We start from the raw sequence: 22350 nt of genomic DNA, 5'->3' as shown, positions 1-22350 counted from the left end.
ACTGTTTGTTTAAAAACCCACGCACTCAAGGTTTATTTCTTGAAATAAGGGACTCTGTTGACCGGATCTCATTCTAATCCATCTTGTTTTTCTTCTGTGTGTCTGCTTCTATATTTAGGAAGAAGAGGAGGAAATCAAGCTTGAAATCAATATGTTAAAAAGTTATTCTCACCATAGAAACATCGCTACTTATTACGGAGCCTTCGTTAAAAAAAGTCCTGCAGGACAGGATCACCAACTCTGGGTTGGTTGACTTGTTTATTTATGTGGGTTCATTGTTGATGAGGTGTTTACTGCATATAGCAGCTGCAGCCTTCCATTCTAACTGTAAAGTGTCTCTGACCTTCATTGAGTGCAGTTTAAAGGATTCAGGCTCCTTTACAATTGTCTGAGTGTCAACATTTGCTCCTTCAGTTAGTGATGGAGTACTGTGGAGCTGGATCTGTGACAGACCTGGTGAAGAAGACTAAGGGAAACTGTTTTAAGGAAGACTGGATCGCTTACATCTGCAGAGAGGTGCTCAGGGTAAGGCACCATAAACACACTACCACTGCAATGCACTTTAAAGCACATGACTTTAGAAGAAGAGTTTCCCAGTTTGCCTAAGGAAATCTGTAAGTGTTCTCTGGAGTCCATCAGGCCTGATGATTTATAAATAAGAAGCAGGTGGACAATGGTGTTGGGTGATGTATGTAATTTAGAATTTATTTAATATAAGCAATCACACACAAAAAACAAAGTAACAACCCAGTGTACCTGTGAGGTTAATCTTGGAATTTAGAATTGATTTATTTCAAGCAATCAAAACAAACAAACAAATACCAAGAAGGAAAACAAAATAGATATACAGCTTTGCATGATATACATACATAGTATTGGTTTAAAATGAAGACCTAATTGGTAATAGTGTGTAGAGTGATGTAACAACGCAGCATAGCTGTAAGTGGGGTAGATCTTGGAATTTGGATTTTATTTATTTCAAGCAATTAAACAAAAAAAAATACCAAAGAGGATATATGAGCTGTATATACAAACTATTGATTCAAAAAGACTTAAATTTGTAATGCTTTGTAGAGTAATGTAACAAACCAGCATAGCTGTAAGTGGGGTAGACTTAAGAGTTTGGAATTTATTTATTTCAAGCAATCAAAGCAAAACAAGTAACAAAGAAGACATACAAAAGAGATTTGCATCTTTATATGCTATAGATGCATACTACACACACCAATGGCTCAAAATGAAGACCTAATCCTTAATGGTGTGTAGGGTGATGCAACAAACCAGTGTACCTGTAAGTAAGGTTGATTTTAGAATTTTGAATTGATTTATTTTGAGCAATCAGAACAAAAAAAAAACCAAAGGATTCGAACAAAAGAGGTATTCAGCTATACATAAATACATTAAATTTAAGATGATTAGTCATAATTGATTGGAAAATGTAAAAAATAAAATGAAACGACATTTTCCTAATAAAAAATGCACTAAAGTTTTACTGCTTTGAAATTTTAGACATTTTTTTTTGTGGTTTTTGTATGAAAAATCTGTTGTAATCCAATACAGTTTTTAACACAGGATTGATTTTTTAAAAGACCTTTCCTTGTGACATTTTTTCAACTGTATCCAGTTTCTCAGATAAAGTTTTTCAGTTTTGAATAGTAACTCGTCATTGAAGTTTCATAGAGTGCGTTTACCTCAGCCAGCGATGACACTTACTTCTGTTTCTGTTGATCATGTGATCCTGCTCAGATGTTTCCCTGGTGTGGATCCAAACTGTGGATCTAATAAGCTGCTGCTGATGAAGTGGTTTTGCAGACATCAAAGCAATGCTGACACTTCACCATGCTTAGGAATTTATCTCCTCTCATGTTGTCCCAGTGTGACACCACTGGAGCATTTGTTTTTTCATTGATATGTTTAAAAAGGGCATGCCTTAAGGATGTTATGATTATCATTATGGGAGATCACAGGGTCCTGAGAAAGACTACAGCGCTGTTTGCTTTCTGTGTCGGCCTGTGGAGCCTCTGGTTCACCAAACAAACCGAGCAGTTTATCAGCTTTTATCAACAGAGATGCTGTTATCACAGATAAAATTAGACTTTTTTTAAGTAGTAATAAAGCATAGGAGACAAAGGGCTCTGGACTGTCGCCAGTGTGTTCAGTGCTGCCGTCAGCCATGCTTTCTTCTCATTGTTTCAACATCACAACACGCTCAGAGATGCACACAGACACCAAGGTGAAGTCATCGTCAAAAATAAAACTCACTTCCTCTGTTTGTTTAAACACTTTTGAAGAAGTGAGAGTGGAGCCACAAAAACGTGCACACTCTGAAACTTTGCCTCTGATAGGTGGTTGTGAGGCTTCGCTCGGGAATGTTTATTGTTGTTCTATAGAGGAAGGAACAGGATGAAGATTTATGTTCCCCGACACCATACAGACATGCCCTCAGAGCTGCTTCATACAGCTGACAATGTCATCATGAATGGGGTCATCTGACTCAATGTTGTGTTTTTGTGTACACATTTGTCTTCCAGGGCCTTTCCCATCTCCACTCCCATCATGTGATCCACAGAGACATTAAGGGACAAAATGTTTTGCTGACAGAGAATGCTGAAGTCAAACTGGGTAAGAACCATTCCCTTACTTCTAAAACACGTGAAAAGTCGCCCTCACATGCAAAATTGGTATTTGTTTTCACACACAATGCCGCTTTGTGGTTTTTTTGTTCCAGTTGACTTTGGAGTTTCAGCTCAGTTGGATAAAACAATTGGGCGGCGGAACACTTTCATTGGCACTCCCTATTGGATGGCTCCAGAGGTCATCGCCTGTGACGAGAACCCTGAAGCCACATATGACTACAGGGTATTGTGAACCACAGATTTCACAAATGCAGCAATTATTAATGACTTCTGTGTGTGTGCGTGGATTTGTTTCAATTGCACATTAACCATAAACTGGTTACGCTAACAAGGGTGTCAAAATCTGATGGAAATACTCCGCTTGTTCGGGTTTTTCCATGACCAATGCCAATTTTTTGAACCAGAAAACATCCATTGACCAACATGGCATCACTTTACTGCTTGAGTTTTTCTGGGCTGATGTCTTGTCTTAGGTTTACTTTTATTTGATAAAAATGTCTGGCCTTTCTTTTTCTATTATCCATTCAATGACACACAAACATTGAAAGGTTGTTCCTTTAAAACTATGTCTCAGTTGGTTAATATGTGTTGTGATCTACCAACAACATGGGGATTTTTCTACCCTACCAAATTATCCTGAAATCTTTTTCTTGTTCTTCTTCTTTGTTTTCTTCTAGTTCTTGTCCTTCTAGTTCTTTTTCTTCTTTTTCTTGTTTGTTTTTTTTCTCTTATTCATCTTTTTCTTTGCTTAAACGGCCAACTTAGGACTCATGGAACACAATTCAGACTAATTTAAAACAAAAGTTAGAAACATTGAGAATAGATAGTTTCTCCTGACGCCACAAGCAACATTTTTATAAGTTTTGTGCATCATATCTTCAATCTTTAGGGGACAAAGTGCTTGAAACTTGGAACATTTTGTTGCAACTTGATGAAGCTCATTAATACGATGTTTGATGAAGTCTTCTGGCTGTTTTTATTATAAAAATGTTAAGCTTAAAATGCTTTTCTTATTTCCAGAGTGACCTTTGGTCTTTAGGCATCACTGCCTTGGAGATGGCTGAAGGAGCTCCTCGTAAGTCAAAGACGCAGAAACAAATATAAGCAACATACTGTAAACATGACTCAAGTTTGACATGCAAAAGCCTTGAACTTTGGTTCAATGAATTCGACCCTTTTGGGATCTGTTAAGGTGGTTTAGAGTAACATTTCTCCTGACTCATTTTTTTCGCATGTCCCTGTAACTGACCATTTTATTGCCAATTTTCTACAGAAAATATTATTTTCTGGTTCAAACATCTACTTGTACTAAAGAAAATGTTGGGAAAGAAGCAAATATTAATAAAAAACCTTAATCGCACTCCTTTCAAATAGGGTTTGATTTCAATCAAACCAAATAAAATTTGACTTTTTTTTTGTTCTCCATTTTTTAATTGTTAGTTTTTTCCTGGAGTTATAATCTTTTATCTACCAGAACTGTGACTTGCTCATGTAAAACAGGACAATAACAAACAGTAGATGAAGGCTGATTGACTTCCTGGTTAGTGTCTGGTTTTTACAGTTAAAAAAAAAAAATAAAAGTAGGAGAAACAAAGAGAAAACTTAAAGTAAGGAAGTCTTTAAAAAAATAGAACACTGTTCAAGACTTGCATGTTGGAGTACTAGTGCTTGTTGCATTGATTGTGTTTTTCCTCCTCATCTGTGTTCTGCTAACCATCTGTTGTTGTGTCCTCCTCCTCATAGCGCTCTGCGACATGCATCCGATGAGAGCGCTGTTCTTGATTCCTCGAAACCCTCCACCCAAACTTAAATCAAAGAAATGGCAAGTCTGTGAACACGCACAAACATTTGACACACAAAAGGAAAAAAACGAATCGTGTAGATCTTCTGAAAGCACCAGGGAGGGTATTAATTCATGAGATGATCACATTATAAATGAGCTCTCTCGAAGACAAAGTTGGAGTCAGCAAAATACAAGCAAAATGACAGGATAGAAAATCAGTTCTTCCATTTTTTTTTTTTTTTTTTGTTCTTCAATTCTTGAATTACAAGCTCTTTAGAGTTGACCCTTTCTGCTTTCCGTCTTTCACTTTTAGTTTGATCTGAAATCCATCCTCTCAGAAGAGCTTTTAAAAGCTCCAGAGCTTTCCCGGCGTTTTACCTCCAGGCCTCCCTAAGGCTTCAAATTGAAACGAGCAACATATTTCTTCTCTTTTTTCTCTGGGTAAAAACTGCATACTTGATATTAGAGGAGGGTCTCTGCAGCTCTGTAACCAGTGGCTTTAGAGCTTCACTATCAACTCCACATTTAAGGCAGGACAGTTATTTATACGGGGGAAGTTTAGTCGTGGGCTGAAGGTGAGTCCCAATCTTCATATGCAAACTGAAACTTTAGTTTATATTAAATGTTTTTCATTAACAAATTTGATCACTTTTCTATTTTTTGTATTTTTTAGAGAAAAATTGAGGAGGAAATTAGAATTTCAAAATAAACATTTTGCAATATGGAATTCTTTCTACTTTGTAAATGTCCAACAGGGGTTCATGCTTAGTTCTTAGTTAAAATGTTCATCAATTTATTTGAAAGCTGCATTCTGTCTGTTTTTGTATTTCTTCAGTTTCATGTTAGCTTAATATATTAAAAAAATTTAAGGAAGAGAAGAACCCAAACCTATCTCTGCCTTCTCTGGAAGCTTCTGTTTTTTTCAATTTTTAAAAACCAGTAGTCGTCTTTCCATCTTGATTTTGACTGATTCTTTTTGTCTTGAACTTGTTTCTCTCCCGGCACAGGTCGAAGCGTTTCTTGTCATTCGTTGACAGCTGCCTGGTTAAAAACCATCTGCACAGACCCGCCACAGACGCCCTGCTGAGACACGCCTTCATCAAAGACCTGCCGAATGAGAGGCAGGTCCGCATCATGCTCAAGGATCACCTGGACAGGACCAGGAAGAAGCGAGAGAAAGGTAATGAACAAACCATGGACTCGAGACTTTGGCTGGAAGGTTGCAGAGAAACCATTGATGATCACTTTTTGCAGAGTAAAACTCTCCATGATGGATATCTGATCATTTACAACAGCAGACAACTCTTTTTCTAGATTATTTTTCATTTTTGTGGATTTTTGAAAGCAAGTGATAGAAGATTGGTTAAAAAAATGTATTGTTTTTTTAGTCAATCTCTCTTATATGTGAGAGCTGATGTCAGTGTGTGCAGTTAGCTTGTGACAGACACAAACCCTTGTTTTCTTTTGAAAACTTTTGTTTTCTCTCCAAACTTTTTTTGTTCTCCTTGTGTCATTTTTCTGATGACTATGTCATATAGTAGAAAATTTAAGCTTAAAATTGGATTTCTGAGTATCCCTTTATTCAAATCGTTGTGAATCAGGAGCAGACGAAAAAATAACATTTGTAAAATAGCGTATTTATGACATAGAAAATACTCCACAATCTTCCTGCTTCCATTGTGACACATCCAGTTGTAGACGACTAGATCAATGTACGTCTTCGTTTTCCTCGTCTGAGTTGGCATCTGGCTAAAAACAGCTCGGCTGGATAGCTCCGCTATTGCCCGCCATTTTTGTTGCCTTTTTTGGCTGTTAACTAGCAGGAGAGCGTGTAAACAGAGAGCTCTCAGTAATAAGGAGGGAAAGGGGGGCGGGGTTGCTCTGCATCAACGTTCTTTCCACAACTTGGAGGCAAATTTTTAATAAACTCCTGTTGCTTTGCAGATAATATGTCTTAGAAAATGACACTTTTTAGAAATATTTTTGACTAAAAATAGGATAACCATAATTAAAAAAAAAACACTGGAACTGCTTTTAAAATAGCTCCAAAGATAATCGGAGTGAGACTTTAATGCGCCATAAGAAGTTCACATCTTTTGCATAACTTCAGCTCATCTTATCTGAAGGAGAGACAATGACAGCTGCAAAGAGACAACAAGAGGAAACTGAGAGGGAGAGGCAGGGAGTGCACACAAATGACCATCTGGTTCTCATCTTTTCTTAACTAATAAAAACACTAATGACTGGTAGACTCAATGCATGCCTAAAGCGCCTGTGCATATGCATGCAGGGTGTTTAGGACACAGTTTGTGTTTATAAATGTTTCGGGGGGGGGGGGGGAACGAGGGTCTTGGATGTACGAGGAGTGTCATTTTTAGCATGCTCACATTCCCAAAGGTAAAGTCTGCAAAACAATGGTCAGAAGTTGCAGGATGTATCCTTGAAGGAGGAAGAAGAAACTTCTTTGCTGTAGTTTTGGCTCACAGCTAAAAGTTCCTGCTTTCTTTGGGAAGCTCAATTCTTTTTAATTAATATTTCTCCGCTGGGGGAAGAAAAAAATAAAAACCTCACACGTGTTTTCACCTTTCATCTTATTACTGGCAACATATGAAGTGTCAGATTAAAGTTCGTCTGAGCTCCTTTTTGTACCATATGCCCGCCAAATGTTGCCACGCTACACTGGCTGACCTCCTCTTCTTCCTCCTTAGAGCAGAGATTTGAAAGGCTGGTGGCTGAAGTCAAAGCTGCAGCACCAAAGACTTCTGTGCGTTTAAGCTGCAGAACACATGGCTGTACAGGAGAGGAGAACAGTGGCTGGACGACTTTCACACGTCCTCTGTGTGTTAGGGAGTGCTGGGATGTTTTGACATCATGGAGTGTCATTCCGCAAGATATTATTCCATCCACACTTCTGTGCAGCCAAATTACTCTGAAACAATTTTTTTCACAATTTCTTTTGTGTTTGTTTTCCCAGAGGGTCTAGAGTACGAGTACAGCGGCAGTGAGGATGAAGATGACGAGGTCACAGAGGAGGAAGGTGAACCAAGGTGATTATACAGTTATGTTTCCATACCAACAGTAACTATATATTCATTCAACATCTATGGAGCCAAATTGGGGCCAATAAGATTTGAAACCCAAATAAAACAACTTGGAAAAAAATATAAGTGTTTGGCAAAAAAAAAAAAAAAATCTAAGTGACTGAAACTTTCTGCAATTTTTAAAATAAACGTAATTATTTTTAGCTTCAAATTTTTTCATATTTCAAAACTCAAAATTTTATTTTAAAAATAATTTAAAAACAAGTTTAATTTGGGTTTCAGATCTTAATGGCCTCAATTTGGCTCCATACAAATCAAAATGGATCTGTGTAATTAAAAAAAAAGTTTTTACGTCTTATTCAAACCAAACAAATGAACTTTTTTATTTAAAAAAATCCTCTAACCTGATGCCCTTTTTTTCCAGCTTTTAGCTGCTTAAGTGGCAGCTAGTTGTCATCGTTGGGTGTAGGCCGTCTGACTCAGAGTTTACTTAAGGTTTTTCAGAAGTAGACTTTTGCGAATGTTTCGTTCTCACAAGCCCTTTTTATAGTAACCATTTCCTTTCTTGAACCGACTTGCTCACAAAGCTCTGATCTAAATGTGTCATGTCTTTCCAAAGATCTGCTGCAAACTGGAATCTTTTTTCTTTTGTTTTAAAGTTTTTATGTTGTATTTAAAATCCCTGCAAATAGTTTTTAGCTATTTATGTAGCTTGATTGCGAATGAACAAAAAACATATTCTGTAGGTGTAAATCTGACCTTGAACTTATTTACTAGTACAAATTTGAATCACTTCCTCCTACCTAAATACCAAATAACTGTGTTTCAGTTCAGCAAACTATTTTCAGACGATGTTCTGAACCTATAATGTAAGAAAATCTTTGATAGCGACGAGTCCCCAGGCCTGGAGAAACATTTCCCGTCCCTAAAGGATGCTCTAACCGATGCTTTAAAAATAATAAAACAAGGCATTTTTTCCTGAAACATTTAAGCCTTTGACACCTGACCTTCAGCATGCATTGAGGCGGTTCGCTGCCAAATCTGAGGTCATGGTTCTTGACTGGAGAAAGCTCCTCTCTGGGTGGGTAGAGTGCTTCTGCCCCAGGTGGGGGAGTTTATTTTGGGGTCTTGTTCACGAGTGATGGAAGATCAGAGCATGAGATCGACATGTTTGGTGTCATTCTACAGTATTGGTCTTATTTTTCTACAAAGGTTTAATCTTTGAGAAAATTTTAGATCTGATACAATCAGCTTCTCCTTACTTATCCCTCCAGGCAGAGAGATAAGGAACAAATTGTGTCTTCAAATTCGGACATAACAACACTGGTTTCATAACTGAAGAAAGTCATGCAAAAACTCATTACTTACGTTTAAATATAAACTTATGTGCGTCAGAGTACACACACATAAAGAAATGTGTTTCTCCTCAGTGACATGTTGTGGCACGGTTCATCCTACCAGTAATAGGGTCACGACTACAGCTTTAAATACCCCTACAACTGGAGCAATAGAGGGGAGCCAGAGAGGTAGGGAAGCAATAAGGATTAAATGTGAAAAAGTGCATAAAGTGTGTAGTGAGGTGTTGTATAACATTAAAGATCTATAATAATTGCAAAAAATAAGTAAGACTACTTTGTGGATTTGACCTATTTGTTGTTTTTAAAACACAAAGGACTAAGGCATTATCCAAATTCTCTCCCTATCCCTACTGCTTCTCTCTACCCCTACATTTAGCCGTCCAAACAGAGAGTTATGGAAAAATTGTGTCTTCAAATTTAGATGTCACCCCCACTCGATGACGTTATCAGTAGTTGATGGTCTGCTACATTAGCGCGGAGCTGCTAGCGCTCGGAAATACTTCACAACATCAACTTAGAAGGGAGAAGGGGTAGGGAGAAGCTGTAGGGGTAGCAGAAGAAGTCAGATTCGGCCTAAGTGTTGAGTCTAAAATCTCCTACATTTGGATTTATAGTCAAAGTTTCAACAGATCATTTAACAATGTCTGCTTACCTCAAATCACTGCACTGTTGACATATTGTTACCTTTCTAAATAAAACTCAAGATTTCAAGCATTTTTAAGGTTTTTCTCACTGAGCTTGATCTCTACGAACGTCTCTAAATGTGAGCGTTCGTGTAAAATAAAAAATAAAAAACACAACATCAAGATGAGACCAAACTATCTGCAGATACTCAGTGTTCTTGCTGAGATGCTTTAGTGCAAACATGCAAGGCGAGGCTTGTGCTTTTACTCCTGTCCATGAACAGATGCACGCCGTTCCCTCCTGATGTCCCTGGATGTTCATGGACAGATGGCATCTTGGACCAGGATGAGCCTAAAGTGTGCTTGTTTTTGTGACTGCGCCTAAAGCCCCCTTTGCCCCATGAGGGGCCTTCACGACAGCTCACTGACACTTCCTACCACCTCTCTCTGTCAGCTCCATAGTTAACGTTCCTGGTGAGTGGACGTTGAGACGGGAGTTCCTTCGTCTGCAGACGGATGAGAGGAGTAAAGAGGGAGGTCACAGAGGAGGTCAGCAGAGACAGCAGGTAGGGATGGTCTGATTTCTGCTGGGAATCTTGTTGGGAATGTTTCTAAAGCTGATTTTTTAAATGTAAGACTATGTCGCCTTTTACAGCAGCACAGGCAGCAGCTGGCTGAGCAGGAGCGATACAAGCAGCAGTTTCTGGCTGAGAGACAGAGGAGGATCCAGCAACAACAGGAGCAGCGGCAGAAGTTGGAGGATGTGAGTGTTTGACAGCACAAAGAGCAAAAGAAAAGATTTTCGATTGAGTTTTACCTCAAATGTTTTTAGAAGCTCTTCAGTGACAGCTTTTATGTGAAGGCTGACTTCAGCCGCTTTCAGCTTTTGGAAATCTCTGATGAAACAGACACAAACTCCACTTGTCACGATTCTCCATCGCAGCAGCAGCGACTGCAGCTGACGGATGGTGCATTTCAGTGGGCTGAGCTTCAGGAGGTCTTTGTGGGGGAGGAGTCTGATCTCCACGACAGCAGGATCCCTCTGGATGAGAAGAACAGGAGGTGTGACAGAAGACAGGTAAAGAAAACATCCAGTCTGTTTGTGAGATTGTGTTGTAACAAAAACTTCTACTTTTTATGTTTTTTTTTTCAAATTCTTTTATTTTGAAAAATAAAAAAAAAATGATTCTAATTTACAAAACACATCCGATGAAATACCTTCCACGTGAACCGAAGTGTCACATTTCATACAGATGTAAAGACATAATTTTATCTTGGATCAAAGTGTCTTTGATGTTCTCAGCACTGATGCCGGATTGCTCCTGTCTGCCGTTGACACTTAAGAGATAAAACATTAGTTTTCTTCATCACTGAACCTATTCATGTTGTTTGAAAGAACTGATGAAGCTCCAATCACTCCGTACCAAAATGAGATGAAAGGTAGAAAGAAACCACCTCATTATTTCTTAGACTTTTAACGATTTAGAAGGTTTTTTTTCATTGTGACGGCAGATTCTAGAGCAATAAATTAAGTCGTTTTCACAAACATATTGTCTGTCCAGGAAAGGGCTGTCAACGATTAGTCGACAATGCCGATTAATCGACCATAAAAAATCGTTGTGTGAATGGTTATGTGACTGTAAAACACTGGGCTTCAAGGAAAGTAGAAAAGCGCTGTACAAGTATACACCATTTACCAAAATAAAGTGCAGGTAAGGCTTCCCATTTTCAAAGTTGACCACATTATGTAGTTAATGTTTTTCCAGCAAATTCTGATGCTGAGAAAAGTGGCCTTGCATTGATGTAGCTGCATAGTAGTGAAGTGATTACGTAATCACTGAGAAGCAGCTGATTCTGCAGAAAAGGAAAGCAAATTTTCACACCGGATTCACACAAATTTGCTTTAGTGTTGCAGAACTTTGAGGATGGAAAAATTGTGAAGAACATTTTCAGGATTCATTGTTAAATTATCCAAAACTTAAGTGATGTTTAGGTTTACTGAAGTTAAGCAGAAGGTTAACCATATATATGTGTATATATATATATATATAAAACAATGATTTAGAGCAGGGATCTGGAACCCTCTAACTTGTGAGCCAATTACAGCTATTTTTGTGCTAGCATATAGCTTACCTGAGATCTTAGACTTTTTATCTTTTATAATGGAAATTTCTGAACTATAAATGTATAATTTCAATTTCTGTGAAATCGGAGGATTAGCAGTTCCATACATAAAAATTTTGCACATCACCTTACATAAACAACAGTTGCTGTCTAATCCAAAAACATATCGCTGACTAATCGACTTCTAAAATGATTGTTAGTGAAAGCCCTAGTTCACGATTGCACAATGGTGTAGTGGTTAGCACCCTCACCTCACAACGAGAAGGTGCTGGTTTTAATCTCAGCTGGACCTGTAGTTTGTGGAGTTTGCATGTTCTTTTTTTCCATTTGTGGGTTTTCTCTGTGCACGTTCATTCATTGTAGTCCAAAAACACAGCTCAGAAGTTTATTGGTGACTCAGAATTGTCCCTTAGGTGTGGATGTGAGGGTGTTTGGTTGTGTGGCCCTTGGATACCCCGTCATCCTGTCCACGGGGTACCTCACCTTTGTAGCTGGGACAGTCTCCAGCAACCTTGTGACCCTGAAAGGGATTCGGTGAATTTGAAAGATGGATGAATGTTGTCTGTTGAAACACAAGTGCAAATACCCCTTCTTAAAAGAATTATGTGTTTCTAAAGTTCAACATAATATGGAGCTTCCAACCATTTCTAAGCCAGTCACTTTGAGCTAAGATTCATCAGAAAACATTTCATGTTTTTAAGAAAGATGATGTTAGCAAATCTATGTCCAAGTAATGTTTGACCAAAAAAAAAAGAAAAAAATATATTGTGGGATCAGTTACATCAATTAAATTTGTTGGATTTTTTTATGTTTTTTTTTTTTTTTCGACCAAAGTCAAAAAGTCAGTGACATTTTCCTCTTTTTGACAAACTTTTTTGGGGCAATTTCCTCCTATGGTCTGGTCACGCTTCGTCTGCATCTCTTTCCTTCTTGTTTTTGGATCTGTTTTGGTTTTTTGCACCTCCTCAGCTTTTGTCAGTTGCTTCACTTTTACACATGACACTGCACATTTCCTGAGCACCACATTTGATAAAAAAAGAAAAACGCTGAAAAGTGTCAATGCTCATTTATAGCTCTTGCTGTTTTTGTATTCTAGACATGAGCTCAGACACCAGTTTTGCGGTTTTTAAAAACTCAAAATAGGCCCCTATCATCACCTCCCACCTCTGTATTTTACTGTTTACTTGAGGAGATTGACCTTCTTCGTTTCTTTTGCTTTGAGCTGATGTCCTGCTTGTTTTGGAACTAATCCTCCCTTCATTAAATCACCAGGTGATCAGCAGCAGTAGTACAACTCCAGTTGACAAACTGTCTTCTTCTGGATAAATTAAGGAAGAGTGTTACGCAGCAGGAGCCACACACAGATGAAGATTGGATGAAACAAGGAAGTGTGATGACAAAGCAAACTCCCTCATGAGTCGTACCATCAACACATGTGAAGAAATTCCTCCAGCCGCTATAAAAGCCTAAACTACAGGGCAGCACCAGATACAGTAGATGCTGTACAAGTAGACAAATGACTAGTACAGAATGTCTATATCACTTTGAGTTACTTAAATCACATCTTTCAGTTTTTTTATGTTTAATTTAATTCTTTTTTTTAGTGGCTCATTTTCATTCATGCTAAATTAATTTATCTCACACACTGTTAAGTTTCAATAGATGTAGAGCAATATCACGCAGTCTTCTCCAATAGAGGTTACTGCTCTTTATTACTATTAATATCTGTCTACTTTTATTTATGTCTGTTCAATGTAGAGCTATCTGTACGTTTGGGCCCCGGACTGCACAGACTGTCTCAAAGTCATTAAGTTCATCACGCCTAATGGCTCTTTCAGATGCTTCATTAAGTTTTAATGCATTTGCATTTAATTATGTGACAGGCTCAGCGAGTGTGTGATGTGGCGTCTTGTGTTTCTTCCGATAAAGAGGAGGTCCGCTGAAAGGCTTCTGATCATTTTGCACATCAGTTGGTCTGGAAATGGGAAGTTGTTCCTTTGGATGGCACCAGCGTGAACAGGGGAGGTGACTTGCATGAAGACGAGGCAATTTCATATTGAAAGGGATTTAGACAAAGCTGATCATTTAAAAAAATAATTAGAAGCATGTTTTTTGGCATAATTTTTTCTTTGATCCATTTTGAGAAGGTCTGTTTCATTTATTTTGTTTCAATTATTTAGTGTTTGCAGACTCTTAATGATGGTTTTGAACTAAGCTATTTTAGAAATTGTTTTTTTTTGTTTTTTTTAGTATTGTGTTATCTCCAAAGGCCAAGACATTGAAACCTGTGGTAACCGTGTCTGTGGACATTCCTCCTATCAGTTGTCTTTTTATGCATCTATCTGCATCCTTCAACACTAAAGTCTCCAAATCCTCCTTTCTACACATCATGAGCTGTCTGTCTCTGTGACAGTTTAGGACTGATCCAAATCATGTCTATCTTGACATCCTTTAGGAGAGATAAATCCAACTCAGTGGTGTTCCACAGGGTTTTATTCCAGGCAGCCTTATTTTCTTAGTCTATACCACACCTCTGATCTCCAGAATTTGCTCCTATGGTTTTTCTTACCATTTCTATGCTAAAAAAATCACAGATTTTGCTATCTGTCTCTGGATAACATAGCACATCATTCCCTGTCTCACACCATTTCTCCTTACCTTATGTCTTCTAATGGTGCATATACATCGGACGCAATTCGAGTTTTAAATTTTGGGTCTGCCGCCTCTCTTTTAACCGCTTGACATGTCACGTGCCCAAAGCCGAGAACCAGATTTGCGTCAACCTCACTGCACCCAATGTCTAATTTGTGCCGCAAAACCTCTGATTACGTCTGCACATTGACCTAACATTGAAAGTTGACACCTCAGTCGCACAAATAATGCTCGGTGTGAATGCACCATAATAGTAGCCCCGGCGTTTATTCCAAACGGGCATCTATAAGAAACCGGCAAAATATTATTCTTTTGTCAGAATAATGAAGGTTTGCAATGTTCTCACAGTTTTTCTCAGGGCTTTTTAGCCAAAACACATCATAGTAAATAACATCTATGATCTACAATTTTCTGAAAAACCATCAAATTAATTTTGAATTAATGACCTAATTTCTTTGTGTAGATTTTTACTCTTTGATATTCTGAAGATGACCCCCTACCTCATTATTTGTACAACTCAACTCTTTGTTCAGGACTTGAATACTTTGATACCGTACACGTCTTACAGAACTACCAGCCCATGGAATTAATCCCCTACAACCAAAACGCTGCTGCACCCCAGCTAACCTGAGTGGTCAAATCAACACCCTTTTTTTTCCTCAACATCTACATCCATGTACAACCTCTCTGCTCCACTGAGCTCTACTGCTGCAGCAAAAGATCACTGATTACCATTTCAGCCGTTTGATTCCTCTATTGGAGCAGATAGAGCGGAATGAATCCTCTAAATCTACACGTGCACGAGCCCCACTAACAATATATATATATATATATATATATATATATATATAAAAAAGACGGACCTCTCAGGAACTCCTTTTTTCCAACATTTCTGAAACATTTCTTACAGATTTGAACTTAAAGAGATAACGATCAGAAGTGTCAGCTAAACGTCTCAATGTGAAAAGCTTTTGCTGCCGTCGTTGGTCTCTGGAGATTTCTTCTTTATAACTCAGATTTTTTTGGTAATGTTAAGCAGCAGAACTTTGAACTCCCCAATCGCTCCCTCCACCATCCCGATGCACTTTTTGTGACCTATTTTGAATGTGGAAACACTTTTGTTAGCTGCCTGTCATAGCTGCAACTAGTTTGTAGCTGTTGTGGCTTTGAAAACTGCAAACTCTCCCTGTAGCATTCATGTCACCGAACATGCTCACAGTCACAGTGCTTCCTTTCAGTTCTGAACCTTTGTTATCGCTCACCTTGGGTCATCACACAGCGGGATCAGAAGTTTGCTGTTCAGACTTTGCCAGCGGAGCTTTGCCATTGGAATAAGCTGCCGTTTCAGCTTAAGCTCCGCTCAATGTGACTCCTCACATTCAAGCAGGAAAACACAATTTAAAGGCAGTGGTGCAAAAACGTCAAATATTTAAACCGCACTGATTTACATAACCTTTGTAGAAAGGAGGGAACAATCCAGTTTGAAGTATTTTTGGTGGATTTTTTTTGTTATGTTTTTTCAGGAGAATTTCAAAATAGGGTCATTATGAAATATTTAGATGTGGGGGCGCTGGCTGAGAGCTCCATGCCATCTTGCACATGCTGAATATTTTAGTTCCCACCTCTCAAAATCTACACTAATTAAAGTAAGCTTGTGTGTCTGATGTGTTCACAGTTTTTTGTCTTATGGGGATTAAAACTCATAGATATATCGCACATGGGACATTTCCATTAAAAAAAACAAGGTGTTTTATTTTTTTATTTTCCTTTTTTAATGGGATGTATTGGCAAATATTGTCATCATGTGACCATCAGTCGTCATGATGTGCATTTGTGCGTTTAACAGGACCAGACTGGCAGACAGAGGAGCGCCGACGGTTCTGTGAGGCCTCTGGACTCCACAGCCGGCCAGGTAAGAGGCTTTCCCCTTTATATTCTACATCAAAAACAGAGGTTTATTGAAACAAATGTCGTCAGAGTTTGTCGATTCTCAAACTGATGATCTACAAAGCATTCAGTCATTTTGTATCCACCTCTTCTTTGAACCCTCTACTTTTTGCTTATGTGGGAGCTGACCTTCAGTTTATTTCTGAGACCGTTTCTAATTCGAGCTCTAATGTTTTCTCTGTTGCCGTACAGAGCTTGGGTGTGCTTGGGATTTTATGGACCATTACTGGAGATGTGAAGACTTTTGTTTTTATGAGGAAATAATTGTTTAAAGCTGAAGAGATGAGAATGCTTTGATTTGGAGGCTGAATAAAAGAGAAAGTATTGTGTGACAGTGTGTCACAGATGGCAGATCAAAGGTTTTTTTAAAAGGAGGGCAAGTTAGAGAAATGAGAGCTTGATAGGAAAAGTTATATAACTGGGCGTGTGCAAGTTAAAGTGTGTTTAAGAAGTAGAGAAAGACTGAGCAACTTCGTTATGCTGCGGGTGTCCTGAGATATTTATCTTTTTGAGGAAAGGAATAATTGATTTTTACTCTTTTGTGAAACTACTGTAAAGATGGAGGCTACAGTGACATGGATGGGAACCGGCACTCATCACAGCAGGCCATGGTTTGGTTTCACTCCTTTTTTTTGTCTCTCTTTTCTGGCGTTTGATGATCCCAGCGTGCCGTCGTCCTTCTCCAGTAACCGGTTCCTTCTCAGAGTCCATCCCTCCCTGTGCCGCTCACTGCAGGGAACCACTCCGTTGTTGAAACTCTTTCAACTCGTCTTGGCTTTTCCTTTAAAATGTTGCGCTCTCATCCCAGCTGGAGGTTTCACATGCACATAAACGCGCAAGACGTGTTTCAATTAGCCGTCGCTTCACTACTCAAAAAACTTCTGAGGAGGCTCCTCAAAAACCACAATTATTCTTCTCATGTCTGCCCGGAGCTTCTTAAGACACCGCTGGTTTCATGAAAGTTTCTCCTGGATTAGAGTTCACTGAAAACACTGTTTTTTTAGCCCAGACTAGGTCCATATGTGTTTAATATTGATATAACAAGCAGTTACTAATTTACCACTCTGATATATAGTAATGCTAACCTGAAAGACTAAAAAAGCATCAGTCGTTGGATGAAAATAGTAATTAGTTATTTTAATGAACCTCGACTTCTCTTAAAATATTGTGCGATCAGTTTTGTTCAACAGAAATCCTTTTATATTTTCTGTTTAACTTACCATGTATAAGTGTATACGTTTTCCTATGTTTACAGCATTTGACTTGTGTACATGGGCCTGAAAAAATTTACAGAGCACGTTCATCCACCTAACATGTTAGATCACAATAAATCATTGTGACATGCACAAAACTATTTAAAATACTGGAAATGGCTATAGATGAAGCAGCAAAGTTCTGTAAACAAACATGGCTGCTGTTAGCAAGAAGCGGAATAATTTTGTTGCTTTTATTGTTATTACCGTATTTTCTGCACTATAAGGCAAAAATCGGCCATGCGCTTAAAAATCTAGTGCGCCTTTCCTGTGTACTAAGTTCCAAAATCAAAATCTTGATTGACTGTCAAACCTGTGGTGAGGGACACAGGTGGGTCACAAAGAGTGACTCTAGCAAGTCATGTTCTAGGGAAACAATTTACTCAGTTACAAGTTACTGCAACTTAGTGCAACAAACACGCAAGGATTGACCAACATTTCAGAGCGCAAGCTTTATCCGGCCTGCGCCATTACACGCGCGCAGTCCTGAAAACACGTGGATGATGTGTCTGACAGCATTCCTTTGTTTGTTCAGGAGATAATTATGTTACTGTCATGTGCTGAAATCAACAGTTTTCCCCCTCGCGCGGGTGAAACTACAATGAAGCACACATTCTGATTTCTGTATTTATTTATTTTAAGTGACTCTTTGCACATAATTTTATGTTGGAAAGTCCTGAACTCTTTTCTTGGTTGCACGGACCCGGAGGAAGAGTTAAAGTTGGTGGCACTGAAAATAAATGCGTGCAATGAAGCAACGCACATGTAAATATGTGTGAATAACATCAGCCTTTTTTTTCCCCTGGACACAAATTCACGTGATTGTTTGCACGTTTTCACAGAACTGCTCAGAGCACGGAGCCGCATTTCCGCATTCAAAAGCCGTCTCCAGAGCTCATACACCGTCCGAAGCGGCTCCTCTGCTCAGAGACAGCAGAAACGTCTTTCCCTCAAAGACTAATTTTCTGCATCGTTGTACAAATACATTCTTTCAAATTCAAACAATGTGATTTGCTGGATCCTCTTTTTATACTTTCCTCGCAGTTATAGTGTTTATGAGACCCAACTCGGCTTCTCAGGAGGTTTAAGTTGCAGAATCAGTGACTGACACTCATCTTTTTGCCCGACTTTATCCAGATGCTAAATGTAAATGTTGCAAAAACTGAAGAACCGACTTTCCTAAGAAATTTTAGGTTGTTCACTTTTTTGCAGCAAAACTGTCACATCTTCTGCAAGTCATTGATAATTGTTTTTGTTAAACAGTACATGACTACCAAAGCTAAAAAAGTGAAAGTAAAGAATGTTTAAAAAAATGCAAATTTTCAACACAAAGCATGTTTTAAGCTTCAGTCTAAAGATTCTTCAGATCAGCAGCAACAGATTGTTGTTGAGGTCATTTTTGCCAATATGAAAAAACTGTCTGAAGCAATCTAACACAACGCCACAGCTGAGTTGTTAACACCAGTTTGAACTTTACTGTTTGTTTTGCAGTGTCTGTGTATATATTTTATGTAATATAGGAGTTCCTGGCTTCGTCAGTTTGTCTGCTTTTCATGTTTGCTAGAGAGCTGTAGCGCCCAGCCAGCTGCTTCAGCTTAAGGCCCAGCATTTCCAGCCGCAAGCTAAGCTTCAGCCGCCGCCTCAGCACCAGCAGCCCTCAGCGGGCCGGAGATCCCACCGCACGCTGCCCAAAGACCAAACCCAGCTCCTGTCACTGCAGCACGATCACAGGCACAGAGACAAGGAGAGGCAGAAGCCCAGAGAACCTTACATGGCAGCTGTCCAGAAGCTAACGGCTAACAGTGGGAACAAAGCTGCTGCTGCTGCTGCTGCACCCTCACCCAGCAGACCTGCAAACAGCCAGCGCCCAGCGGTAAATCCTGCTTTCCTCTGCACTCTGCCACCTTTTCAACCTCCTGTTTCCTGCATCCTTACTCGCATCCTGTTTGTATTGTAAATATTACTGTATTTTGTCCATGTTCAGTTTTTTACACTTCTTTCTATGTTTACCTCAACATAAAACTTCAGTTATCCACAGATGAAGTCTGGCGTTTGTACTGTTAAAGTTTTGCATCAATCAAGCATATAAAGTTAGTTAATTAGTGCCAGAAATGTGAAATTCTCCATTAAGACTTTATATTCTAGTTTTCTCTTTTTATGTGTGAGTAATTAACTTACTTAAAGGTTTTCTTTGCCTAACTAAGCCGAAACAGAAGCTGACATGATGTACAAGGAACACGTGTGTCAAATAGCAGCTTCTAAGTGACTAAACTTATGTCATTTTTGAATTTTTGCTTCAACAAGAAAAAAGATAAAATACCACCCCACACTGAGACTTCTGTATACATTTGTTTTAAAAAATTAAGACGGTCAGATGCTGCTTAAAGTAACAAAAACAAAAATTAAAATAAAATTTAAAGGAAATTCTTACCTTTTAGGCATAGGGGTGTGAGTGTAATAGTTTGGGCTTTGTAGCCACTGGCAAGCATCAACTTGAACAGGTTTTAAGAGACAATTTGAGGGGGCCACAGCACATTGTTCAAAAATGAGCTTCTTTGCTTCTTTTTTAGTAAACTCCTAATGAGATGGACACCAATCCTAACTATTCAGTGGTATATCTGCAAAACCAAGAGGACAGTGACTCCACTGGCCTGTGGTTTTCCAGCCCTAAAAGTGTCTGCGTGCAGCAGAAACTGCTAGAGTGAATCAACAAACCCTATAAGTAGTTGCGTGCTGAAGCAAAACAGGAGACTTCCTCTTTACGAAGATGCAAAACTGATAAACCTGTTGAATCATGCAGAGCAATTTCCCTTAGGTTTTTTGTTGCTTTATTTACTTCTTAAATAACAGTTTTTTTGCTTCATAAAATCCTTAATTCCTAAATATTGCTCGATAGTTCAGACTATTATTAGTATTGTTGTAATAACTAACGTGAAACTACAGATCATGTTAAAACAGATTCTTGATCCTCAAATTTAAGTCAGATCATCCCACCAGTCCCCTCCTTTGACTGTATATGAGAACAGGACCAAGTGAATGTGACATCACCAATAGAAAATTTTGTTTATGTCTGGCTCCAACCAAATGAGGTCTATTCAGTTGTGATTTTTCGCAACACAGACGTTGCCACATTTGAACCAGATGTCTTCACTTTGCAGTGATTTGTCTAAGTTAGTCTGAGTCAACGTTTCTATGGCAACCGTTCTCTCCAATCAGCAGTGGGCTTGTTGGAAGCCCACACCCCCTACCTCTTGAAAGCAGGATACACAAAATCTGTCAAATGTTTCAAGCTACTTCTATCGAGCCATCTGATTGATCAGTCTACAACTTAAATAACTTGAAATAAAAAAAATATATCTTGAAAAAGAATTCAGGATTAGCAAGAGCGTGTTACCAAAAAAGGTATCAGAGCAAAAATGGTTATTCTGACAAATGTATTGACTGAGTAATAGCTGTTTATTTCTCTATTGAACTCAGTGGGATTTTTCATTCTTGGATCCCGTGGCCACTTCCTGTTTGAAACGCCAGGGGGAGGGGTCACTCAATTCAGCTCTCATTTACGGTCAATGCTACTTTTTCTTAAAAGTTTTTAGTTTTCCCACATTAAACATAACCGTGATCATTCAAGTTTATTTACTCACATTTTTTGATTGATTAATTGATTGATTGATTGATATGTGCCTAATAAATGTGAAATTAATGTTATTATTGAAGGTGACTCTTTGGATTTCTTGCATAATTAAATTTTAAATATAATTACAAACATTTTAATAGGGTGAATGTATCAACAAAAAAAGTTTGTGCCCAATTCAAAACTTTCTGGCAAAAAACTCCAAAGATTTAAGTCGTTTTTGGATCATTTCTGTATCAGCTGTTTGTAAATGTTTGTGGCTGCATTGTGTCCTAGATGGAGCTCAAAGAGTCCAGCGTAGCCAGCATGCTGTTGGCGGTTAATCTGCCCAACCAGGTGCACTCCAGGCTGGGCTCTGGAAGCAGCTCCAGTCCCTGTACCCCAGCCATGCAGAGAGCTCACTTCAACCAGGTCTCCAAAAACTTCATCCTTAATATTCTACCTAAAATCAGAGTTACACATTTGGATTTTTATCCTGAAGTCCCCCCCCCCCCTTTTTTTTTCCCAGACTGCCAATCTTCGCTCCAGTCGGGAGTCTTCTCACAGCAGCTCCATGTCTGATATGGTCATCTCTCCTTTGTCCCCGTTTACCCCGATGTCCCCAACGGACAGCGTCTTCTGGGACTCTGCTGAGGCCCCACCTAAAGTGAGTATTGTGTTTTTATGCCCTCCTGTGTCTGCAGGTTTCTCTGACATAAATAAGGCATAAATTGACCAGATGTGCATTTTGTTTATACGCTTGACATCAAAACAGGAAGTAGATTTTTTTTTTGTCACCATGCCAGTCACAGGACGCATCACATGGACATGACTCAGTGTAAATGTGGTTTGTGTCAAGCTAAACACACCTGGCACTCTCCGCAACACATCACTCATCTGCTCCCCTGCTAAGTGTTTTACAGAGGAGAATATTCCACCGAGTGTATTTACTCACATGAGTCCATATGGAGTTGATAGAAGGACTAATAACTAGCAGAGGGAGAGGAGGGGAGCCCAGGGATGCAGCCTGTTTGCTGTCTATAGTTGTAAGCTAACAGGAGGCATCTGGGGTTGTTGGAGCAGCTAATTACTCAATATTCTCCCTTACAGTGAGGAGACAGGACATCGTTTAAACCTAAATAAAATTATTTATAGACCAAAAGAACCTAAAATCTGGTTTGAAGCTCAAATCATGACTACCAGTGATGCAGATTTGTCCTCTGTTGAGGACATTTCTACACCAGAATATCTCCCAACCACTGCATACTATTGAGATAACTCCTTTTGGTATCTACCATTAATTGTATATGAGAACTGGACTGA

At 38.8% G+C, this 22350-nt stretch overlaps 1 protein-coding gene across 5 annotated transcripts in view; it reads left to right on the top strand.

Annotated features, from left to right (window-relative positions):
- si:zfos-2326c3.2 (misshapen-like kinase 1) overlaps positions 1-22350 on the top strand; it is a 59986-nt gene that overhangs the window by 15898 nt on the left and 21738 nt on the right. The window contains exons 4-18 of one of the 5 annotated variants that reach the window (XM_036213815.1): positions 119-244; positions 415-525; positions 2532-2622; positions 2729-2859; positions 3657-3711; positions 4380-4458; positions 5427-5599; positions 7394-7466; positions 9896-10007; positions 10100-10204; positions 10388-10519; positions 16064-16129; positions 18982-19290; positions 21325-21459; positions 21557-21694. In XM_036213815.1, the coding sequence (XP_036069708.1) occupies positions 119-244; positions 415-525; positions 2532-2622; positions 2729-2859; positions 3657-3711; positions 4380-4458; positions 5427-5599; positions 7394-7466; positions 9896-10007; positions 10100-10204; positions 10388-10519; positions 16064-16129; positions 18982-19290; positions 21325-21459; positions 21557-21694 (1836 nt within the window). Of the gene's footprint in view, positions 1-118; positions 245-414; positions 526-2531; positions 2623-2728; positions 2860-3656; positions 3712-4379; positions 4459-5426; positions 5600-7393; positions 7467-9895; positions 10008-10096; positions 10205-10384; positions 10520-16063; positions 16130-18981; positions 19291-21324; positions 21460-21556; positions 21695-22350 lie in introns of all 5 variants that reach the window. The other 4 variants (XM_024283291.2, XM_024283292.2, XM_024283289.2 and 1 more) reach the window with 4 other exon arrangements.

The sequence above is a fragment of the Oryzias melastigma genome, linkage group LG10 (genome assembly GCF_002922805.2).
Source record: "Oryzias melastigma strain HK-1 linkage group LG10, ASM292280v2, whole genome shotgun sequence".
Taxonomy (NCBI): Eukaryota; Metazoa; Chordata; class Actinopteri; order Beloniformes; family Adrianichthyidae; genus Oryzias; species Oryzias melastigma.
Note: the sequence above shows the minus strand (reverse complement) of the source record. Positions and strands in the feature narration are given on the sequence as shown.